The 10,213-nt window shown below is 36.8% G+C and overlaps 1 protein-coding gene and 1 pseudogene across 1 annotated transcript; one reads left to right on the top strand and one right to left on the bottom strand.

The window, feature by feature from the left end:
* The first annotated feature begins 1,604 nt into the window (after positions 1-1,604).
* On the top strand, positions 1,605-4,297 carry LOC120119467 (annotated as a pseudogene).
* Positions 4,298-6,048: 1,751 nt separating this feature from the next.
* Positions 6,049-9,238, bottom strand: LOC120119466 (zinc finger CCCH domain-containing protein 53-like). The gene is given in 9 exon segments (XM_039139286.1): positions 6,049-6,493; positions 6,609-6,818; positions 6,921-7,077; positions 7,165-7,416; positions 7,492-7,522; positions 7,525-7,585; positions 7,670-7,855; positions 7,938-8,087; positions 8,176-9,238. Coding segments are annotated over 9 exon segments (2,064 nt in total). The 5' UTR covers positions 9,120-9,238; the 3' UTR covers positions 6,049-6,420.
* Between the last annotated feature and the right edge of the window lie 975 nt (positions 9,239-10,213).

Raw genomic sequence — 10,213 nt, 5'->3', positions numbered from 1 at the left:
AGTCAACTTCCCTTTTTCTCAGTTCTTTCAAGGCCAGTATAGCAGTGATGTTTTTTTAATATAATGTTTAAACTATTCTGATCTCTTAAATTTTCAAATTAGATATTGTACGCTTAAGCATACTTGAATCTACTTCTCCTAAATGTTGCAATAACAATTGTATTAGTCAAGTCAAATTAGCTTGATTGATATTTTTATTATTAAGATATCTGTTTGAATACGTTTAATATTAATTCATGTCATAATGGTACATGACTTTAAACACCGTTAACAATGGTGAGAAAGAACCCAACGGTGAAAAATTGTGTTAAAGGTTTTCCAAGTATATTGATTACAAGGTATATTATATGTTTAAAATCTTTTTTAACCATTGATAATTTGATCTTAGGGTCTATTGAGTGCTTATATCCCTGTTACTTATAATGTTTGAACCCAAGATATGAAGAGCAACAATTCTTTTACTACTAGTCTCCTGGTTTGGATTATTATTTTGTTTTGTTTGTTTCATTTAATTTTTTTAACATATTGAATCATTTAGTTAGAATGCAAGATTACTAATTATACATTTTATTAATTGTGATAGATTATCAAATTATACCTTTCACTGTACTGTTTCGATATAAATTCACATACATTTTGTAAATAATGTTGCTTAAATCATATAATTATCTAATTGAATTTGTCATCTTTATCATTGGGATCACTCATTCTATTTTATAATAAATATTTAAAAATATTTACACATATCATTAATATAATTGATATACTTATATTTTTGTCATGTCTAAAAATTATTAAGTTCATATAAGAATAAACTATAAAAATCAACAATCTCGATAGTAAGTAATTAAAAGTTTTTAGTTAATATTTTTCTCTCCTACTATTAGGAGTAAAATTCCTCTTTTCGAGGGGTGGAACTTCGTGGAGGCAAGGGGAACTTTGGTTCCCGTCAATTATTTTTTAAATATTAATTAATATTAAATATATATATATATATATATATATATTATAAATAAAGAAAAAAAATATCGGTTCAATTAAAAAAATTATATTTATGAAAAATCAAAAATATTTTAAATCCCACCCTAATAAATTCTTAATTCTTCCTATGCTCTTTTCCTTCCCATAAAAAAATTGTTGATTTTTAAAGGATAAACTATAAAATAATTATTAAAGTTGATAGATTGTTCTAAGCAAATTAAACAAAATAACGTGTACAAATATAAAGATCTGAATTGTATCAAAGTTTTGAGCTTTTTTTCATCACATGTTTTTCATTTGCATAAAATTGGCCTAAACGAAAGGTCCTAATTAAGGTTACCACGTTGAAGAAGATGACGACATAAACGAGGTTCATCACTTTCGCTTACCTTTCTTTCTTTTGTTGGTTTCTAGTAGTTTGGTAGATATTAGATAGCCAAATTAACCGTCTTGAGTTTTCGAAGTTTGCTTTTTCCTTGTTGGATAACTTATGATGTGGATTCATGGTTGATGCCATTCCCAGAATTAGAAAGGAAAAAAATTGGGATCAAAGGACTAAATATTTCAGATTGTATTTTTGTTGATCAGTTGGTTTTGGTTTTGGTGATTTGAGGATTGAATCGTTTTGATATCGCATGCATAAACTTTTCTTCTGAATTTGTAGAACTTGTTTCGATATCTTAGGCCTAGAGTTCTTGAATTAGAAGCTTGGGATATTTGTCCTTACTATTGACTTTAATCAAGGAAGAAAGATGCCAAGCATTAGTGAAGAAATGACTCAGAATTCCCATGCCAATGGCCTCATTCAGAGCTCTAATGGTTATTTAGAAGAGAAACTCAACGAGCTTCGACATTTGATGGGCAAAACGGAAGGTGATCCATTGAGAATTGTTGGCGTCGGGGCAGGTGCTTGGGGTAGTGTATTCACTGCTTTGCTGCAGGACAGTTATGGTCATCTGAGGGACAAGGTTTCGATAAGAATATGGAGGAGGCCTGGAAAGATAGCTGATAAGGCCACGGCTGAGCACTTATTTGAAGTGATCAATTCGAGGGACGACGTGTTGAGGAGACTAATTAGGCGGTGTGCTTACTTGAAGTACGTTGAGGCAAGATTAGGTGATAGGACTCTGTATGCAGATGAGATTTTGAAAGATGGCTTCTGCTGGAATATGATTGAAACTCCGCTTTGACCTTTAAAAGTTGTCACAAACTTGCAACAAGCTGTTTGGGATGCTGATATTGTAATTAATGGCTTGCCATCAACAGAAACTCGTGTGGTGTTTGAGGAGATTAGAAGGTATTGGAAAGAAAGAATAACAGTGCCCATAATCATATCTCTGGCAAAGGGTATAGAAGCCGAGTTTGTGCCTGAACCTCGCATAATAACTCCCACCCTCATGATCAATCGAGCAAGTAAGCTTACTTTTCTGTTTTTTGAAGTTTTGGCTATAGCCATATTAACTGTTTTAACCTTTTTGCTGAATTTCAAGATAAAATTCATATCAATATGGATCTTGCTATTGTTCCTGCAGCTGGAATCCCCATCGAGAACATTCTCTATCTCGAAGGACCTAATATTGCTTCAGAGATTTACAATAAAGAATATACTAATGCTCAAATTTGTGGGGCTGAAAAGTGGAGGAAACCATTGGCAAAATTCTTAAGGCAGCCCCATTTTATTGTGTGGGACAACGGTGATCTTGTTACTCATGAAGTTATGGGTGGTTTGAAGAATGTCTATGCCATTGGAACTGGTAAGTTTTGATTTTTTGCAAGCATGCTAAGTCTTGAACCTCACAATAGGAAAAACAAAAGTGTTGAGCCGAATTTCGTACTTTCCTTATGCAGTTTTAGGTATTGTGATTTTGACTTGTTTGATCTTCAAGTGGTGGATATTACTTGCTAACCTTTACCCCATAATCTCCAAGATGCTAAAGGACATTGGCTAAACACCTTTGCATCCTCTATTCATGATGCCAAACAACTAATCTTTGGACTAAATTAATTGAACTTCGATTTTAGCAAATATGTTTAGATTTCAAATATTTGTTATTTAACTTCCTGTATTGATTCCACAGGAATGGTAGCAGCACTAACCAATGAGAGTGCCACTAGCAAATCAGTATACTTTGCACTCTGTACATCTGAGATTATATTTATCACTCATCTCTTGGCAGGAGCCTGAGAAACTTGCGGGTCCGCTGTTGGCCGACACCTATGTAAGCCTGTTAAAAGGTCGTAATGCATGGTACGGACAACAGCTGGCGAACGGGGTATTGAACCTTGAAATGGGTGATAGCATCAAGGGGAAGGGTATGATTCAGGTACGAACCTTTCTGTTCCATTGAGGGTTTTCAGCAAACAGTTTTAGGTTGGTTTGGGAATAGTTGAATTGATACTCTCATCTAACTTGAAGTAAATCATCGAAAATTTAAGCATCATTCTAGATCAAGATCATTGGATGTCTGCCGAATGTTGTATGCAGACAACCTATGTTGTATAATAGGGAAAAAAAGAGCCTTATTGCCTAAGAAATGTTTGCTTTCGTTCTTTAGAAAGACTGGAAGTATAGAGGCATGACTTAAAAAAACTTTTGCAACAACTCCTATGCACGTTTAAACAGATGAAGAATCCCAGACCATTCCTGGACTGGTAAAGATCAATTTCCCATTGGTTCTGTGGCCATTTCATCACTGTTTAGTAAAAGAACAAGATTCTAACTCTTCTTTTTCATTGTGTTCTATCCGATCCCGTCAGTTAATTCCTGTTACGAATATTAATCTCATTATTATGGCAGGGGGTCTCTGCTGTGACGGGATTTTATGAGCTGCTTAGCCAGTCCAGCTTAAGCGTCCTACACCCCGAAGAAAACAAACCAGTAGCTCCTGTGGAGCTTTGCCCCATCTTGAAGGTGCTATATAAAATACTCACCACGAGGTACTCGATTTCTTTTCTCCCACCGGCTAGGTGATGGTTTTTTTCATTATAGAAAGAGCTCGAGAAGCATGAGCTGATGAAACTTGATTTGAATGCTCAGGGAGTTCCCATTACAAGCCATCCTTAATGCATTAAGGGATGAAACCATGCATGACCCGAAAAATCGTATTGAGATAGCACAAACTCGTGTTCAACAGACCATCCCTTCTTGGTAATCAACCTTGATAAGGTAAAGATGATGATCCAACTAACTTTATCGGTTATTCTCATCTTGGGACGTGAATTTCATAGAGGGATCACTAGTGTAGGTTCTATTGTTAAAAGTAGGAGTTGCAGTGGAGGCAAGATATTAGAACTGTGATGACTTGTGAGATTAATGTTCTTGAGTTTGTTTATTAAAAGGAAGAAAAAAAGCATGTTTGTTTATATGTATATTATACCACCTTTTTTTTATCTATATTTCCCATAAAGTAAACCTCTTTTAAACCTAGATAAGCATTTAGTTAGTTACATCAACCATATAGGTTACCTACGTCATCCACACATAACTGCATCATCCACAAGGACACACAAGACGAGCACAAAATTTTATATTAAGAGATATAAATTTAAAAATTTATATTAGAAATTTAAGGATATGAAATTAGGTTATTAATAAAAAAATATAAACTATATGATATTTTAAAAATACGATAATACCCCTCAACACCCCTCAACACCCCTCCTCTTCTTCCTATAGGAACCATTAACAGCACCATTCGAACATAAACCAAGTGGAGCCAAAGATGGCAAAGCTTAAGTGATGTGTTATTCATCCTTGAAATGAACACACTGATGAAAATGGTGGACCGAATTTCATTGGTAAACTGATGCTATTCGTCCTACTACTGCCATTAAAGTCGATATGTGCACATTTATGCATATAATCATTGCTTATGGGAACGAAACTGTTTAAAAGAGTAAAATCCCCAAGCCGCCACAAAATTGCATGATTTAGACAGGGTCTAGAAACATAGGATATATAGCCTCTCATAAATTGCCCATTGTCAAGATACGTAAGCAGTTGTAACTCTTGGATGGATTTTTTATTCATTTTAACAAGTCTTTGATCTAGTCGTACACTTGAATTTTGATCACTTGTGTAAAATGTAAATGATTAGTGCTCCGTAACTTTCCCAGAATCCAAACAAGGTCCTCTTTTGCGGAAAGGGAAAGTGACAATGGAAAAGATGTTTTTTTCCCTTCATTAACTGACCCCTCTACGTGTTATGTTAAAGAAAACGATGGCTTTGTAATCAAGCAATTTTACCCTACCACTTGCTTCCTTTTTCTTTTGCCATTACTACATCTTACAGACTTCAAGGCCACAGTGAAGGTAGAAAAACAAAAGAAAAAGAACCCTCCGAAGTTAAGTTTTTTACTGTGCGACAATGGCAGAAACAAAAGCTCACACATCCCCAAAGACTCCCCCTTTACTGTGTAAACTAAGAAAAATGGTGGCATTAAGCCAAAATGTCTAGCGGTAGAAAGCAAGAGCCAAAGGAGATGAATATTTTAACAAAAGCAGCGTATCAGTGATTGAGCCAAATGCCCAAATGGGTGAGTGGTGGTGATGGGGAAGAAGACCCCACTAACAACCTGGCACTTAGATAGATTATTATTATTTACTAAACAATGGTGTAGGACCCACTTGTATTGTCAGCCTTTAGCCACGCATGTGATTGCTTGTCTTTGTGGACCATCCTGTTTCTTCCCCCTCAAATGAATGTCATATCAATGCCTTAAAATAAAAATTCTGAATTCTAAAGGCATACATGGCCCCACCATTGATCAATAATGCTAGTAGTGTCATAGCTATTCTGCATCATTGCATGTGCAGGTAAGATTCTAACACAATCAGACGTTCTTGTACCACAAGAAAATCCACATTAGATTACATTTTGAAACTCCCTTTTTCTTCCATTATCTATAAAGGGTTGACACTGTGCTTACAAATAACAGATGATCTTTTGATTAAAGGTATTACACTGTTAAGTGAGATTTAACATTCTTCCCCCCGTGATTTTGCTATTTTCTGCAACTGTGTTTCCCTTCTTGCTCTGTACAAACATTGAGAAACAAGCTAGAAAAGAAATGAACTAAATAAGGGTTTGTTTTCCTTGTTTCTCCCTGGGAAACCATAGGGGAGGGGAAGAAATTACAGTTCAAGGGGAGATACAACTACACATTGACTGTGATCCTTTTTATCTTTTCTTGCTATGCTTCTTTTTTACCTGTGGCCCAAACTATTGAAACAATAAATAACAATATTACAAAGAAAAGAAATGGAATGGCTGACCCACTTCACTGCCTTTTATGTACGCATTTTGTATGGTAGTAAGTATAGTATCAACGATTACGAGAAAAGGGTCGAGGTGGTTCGGATTGTAGTGAACTGTGGTGGTGGTTCTCTATATCTCTCTGATGTGAAGTTTTGTTGTTTGATTTGTAGCACATGGGAAGCTAAATTCCAACAGGGCAAGTTGGACCGCCAGTGCCTGCATACATACCGATGGTCCCATGTCCGTACGAGAACCTGTATAGAGAAGAAATACTCATGTTCCAAATTTTTGACACATTGTATCCCCAACCTTGTGAAGACTCCATTTATAATCATAATGAGTGTATTATCAATAATAATGACGATGTACCTGGGCATTTGGCAGTTGAATGAGTTGAACGATGGCATGTCTAATGCATTATTTTCTGGAAGCAAGGTTGAACAGACCCAATTATTGTTTATAGAAGAAGCCGGGACAGATATATCCCTATCAGCTTCAGTATTAGAGAATGCAGATGAGTACTCTCCGGCAGCTTTTGCAGGAGATGCAAAAGGGTTATCGGGAAGGTTGTGCTCCAAACTGTAATTCAATACAATAGATGCGTGAGTTACAAATCAACAAACTATTCAATCATCCCTGGAAACAATATACAATTTGAATGTACAAAGATTACTAAAATACCTTTCTGGTTGATAACCATCTTCATGATGAGGGCTCTCCTTGCCAGTACCATTGTCTTCAACACTGGCTGATTCTTTAACCACAGCAGTAGCAGTACTCTCTGCTTGCTCCTCGAAAGCATTCACTGATAAGGCCGGCACAGGGCTGGAACAATTCTCTGCAATGAGATATAGCAAGCAGTTTCATATGAATTCAACGATTACTCAATTAAATTGTTACATTCGAAATGAAAATGTGTAGCTACCTTGTGGAGCTTCTTGACCATTATGAAATTGAGGTATTACAAGGGACTGGCTGAACATATTCGGCGAGTGAGTAGGTGATGGAAAGGGACTTCCGCTAGAAAGAGCCCTGTGATGCTGATTCTTCTTCACACCAAGCAGTTGCAGACCCATCAGTCTTCTATTTTGAAGCTCAATGGCTTGCTGAAGATCAGCTTGCTCCTCCAACTTCCTTCTCCATAACAAGTCCTGGTTATTGTAAAACATTCTCGGTCCTACAGGTCAAACGGATATCGTTAGCCCAACAATCAAGTACATCACAAGGAAAATTGACAACGGCTTTGGCTTACCAAGCTGAAGGTCAAATGGGTCTCGGGGTTCAAATCAAGGCCAGTTGGAGTACCACAAGGAGAGAATTCTCCTCTTTCAATTTGTTGCTGTTTCCTGCAAGATAACAGAGTAGGTTCACCAGATCTAGACCAAGTAAGCAAATCATCCGAAGTAAGATTTCAAAGTGAGAGAGGATGCCTGTACTTGTCCGGGACTTTTCCTTTCTCCCTGTAAGGCTTCACCAGAACACGAGCATCGCAAACGAAATGAGGGTTCCCTTTAGCCAGGATGATGTTCACGGTCTCAGGATAAACAAAAGTAACAAAGCCAAACATTCTCTTCTGCTGGAATGGAATCCTCACATCTTGAACTGGGCCGTATATACTTCAAAAGGATAAACACAAATAGTTTTTAGCAACAAAATACTTTAACCAACATAGAAGAGTACAATATTCAACAAAAATACCTGAAATAGTTGGACACATCCTCCTCTCTGAAGGTGCTATCAGCTGGGAAGGTCAAGTAGATCTGTCTTGAAGCTGGGTTAACCATGCCTGCTCGGTTAAATTTGTTCATATCATCACCCATCATTAAAGCAGCAGCAGCTGCTGCAGACCTACAGGTCCGAAACCAAAATGAAATATTTAATCAGTAACTATTACATAATTGTACAGGACATAGAAAAGAGATCAACTACCAAGTACCTCTGGGAATCATTTTGTTGCTGTTGAAGAAACGAGTTTATGCACTTTGGGGAGCAAGGAGGAAAAGAAGCAGAACCCATGAGCTGTGAAGCAGCAGCCAACCTCTGATGCTGAGCTGATTTAGATCTAAGTAACTCGTGGCACTGATCCAACTCGAGCTTGTTAGGTGACCCCACCACGGCGGCACAATCTGGTCCAGGTTCCCCAAGGTCACCATGAATGAATCTGCAATTGTTCCCGTTTTTACAGTACCCTCTAGCAAAATATAAGCAGGTTCTCCACCCAAACCCGGAAGCCAGGTCATTAGCTCCCAAAATATCACTCACGGAGCTACTCCTCCTGTGAAGGGAAGTCCCCCAATATGAAGGGAACCCCATGGCATCAGTGGTGCCACGAGCACCAGCAGGTGATCCAGAGGACAAATCAGATGCGTGTGGGTAGAAGAAATCATGGTTTTGTGAGCTTTCGTTGAGGAAAGATAGTTGATCTTGAAGCTGAAACTCATCGACCATATCAGTGACCCCACCCGTTCCATAGAAAGGCAAAGAAGAAGGGTTCAAAGAGCCACTGCTCGGACTGATCAACTCGTCAGGGTTTGGTAGATTAGACAAAGGACTCCATGAAGAAGTACCAGAAGAAGTAGGGACGGTGAGAGAAGATGGTATGAGCCTGGAAGCAGATGAGTTCTGCCTTGGAATATTAAAAGGAGAAGGAGAAGCTGGAGTTTGAGGTGAAGGTGAAGGAGAGTTGCAAGGAAGACCAAGTTCCTTCTTGGCCTTGAGTATCACAGAGTGAAGTGAAGCTTCAGGACCAAAGGCTAAACGAATCATCTCCTTCTCTCCATGGTCCTGAATCAGCAGTAAACCCGTGATTTTGGAAGCGTTCTCTGGTTCCAAGCTTTGGATTCTAGAGAAAACAATCCTGGTTGCTTCATAGCTATCCATAATAGAAGAAAACCAGACAAATCACTTGCTGTATACTTTTTCTTGTATGGTTTTTTAGAGAGTGAGGAAGGGCTTTTTACAAGTTAAACATCTTTCTCTCTATCAACCACAACCTCTACCTACAATGTCTACTAAATTGATTAAATGAAGAGAATATATATAAATAATATAGATTAAATATGTGATTATATCAATTATCATATCACATATCCTGTTAATTGTTATAGTAGTTAACATGCAATGATTACGTCTTAATTAAATAAAAACGAAAGTGATTACATCTTAATTAAATGAAAATGAAGGTGATTATATCTTATATTTTTTTTTAAAGTGATAAAAAGTGAACAAAATATAAACTAAATGATTTTTCATGTAGTTAACCCTTCTTTTTATTACTAAAGCTTTATTTTTGTAATAAAAGTTACTCCATTAATTTGAGTGATCAAAATGTATTTTTAAAACTTCAATAGTCAAAATTAAATATATTTCAAAATTTAGTGCCCATAGATGTAATTTACCCCTTAACAGTTGACAACTATCGTTTAGATGTCAAAATAATTTTCTACTTCTCGGATAATAAATAAAAGAAAATTCGTAGCGTAGAAAAGTAGGGTCGAATCTACAGGGACTTAGAAAATTCTTAATTTATGTTTGATTGGTCTATGTATATCGTGAAAGATAGTAAAATGGGGGTTGGTAGAATGAGATTTAAGTAGTAATAAAAACGATTAAATAAATAAAAGTAATTAAAGTAAAAAAATAAGAGAATAATGGTTGTGAATAAATACGGTAAAAATAGCCTCGAGCCTTGCTTTGACTCAATTTTCTTTAGATCATCGAATAAGATTTTCTCTTCGGGATTCACGTCGGTTACTTTGTCTACGAGGGCTATCCCCATAATTCTATCTTGTATACCGAAAACCCAGGGCAATCTTTGATTCCGGCTTCGGGAATTGATTCTATCAACATCTATTGTCGTAGATCAATTACCGTTTAAGTTTGTGGCGACCGACTCGGATTGTTGCTTTTATAACCGTCAATTCCGATCTGAAATCCCTCTTGGCGAAGCTATATCGCCAAATGTGTTCCCAGGA

The sequence above is a fragment of the Hibiscus syriacus genome, unplaced genomic scaffold (genome assembly GCF_006381635.1).
Source record: "Hibiscus syriacus cultivar Baekdansim isolate YM2019G1 unplaced genomic scaffold, ASM638163v2 tig00110332_pilon, whole genome shotgun sequence".
NCBI lineage: Eukaryota > Viridiplantae > Streptophyta > Magnoliopsida > Malvales > Malvaceae > Hibiscus > Hibiscus syriacus.
Note: the sequence above shows the minus strand (reverse complement) of the source record. Positions and strands in the feature narration are given on the sequence as shown.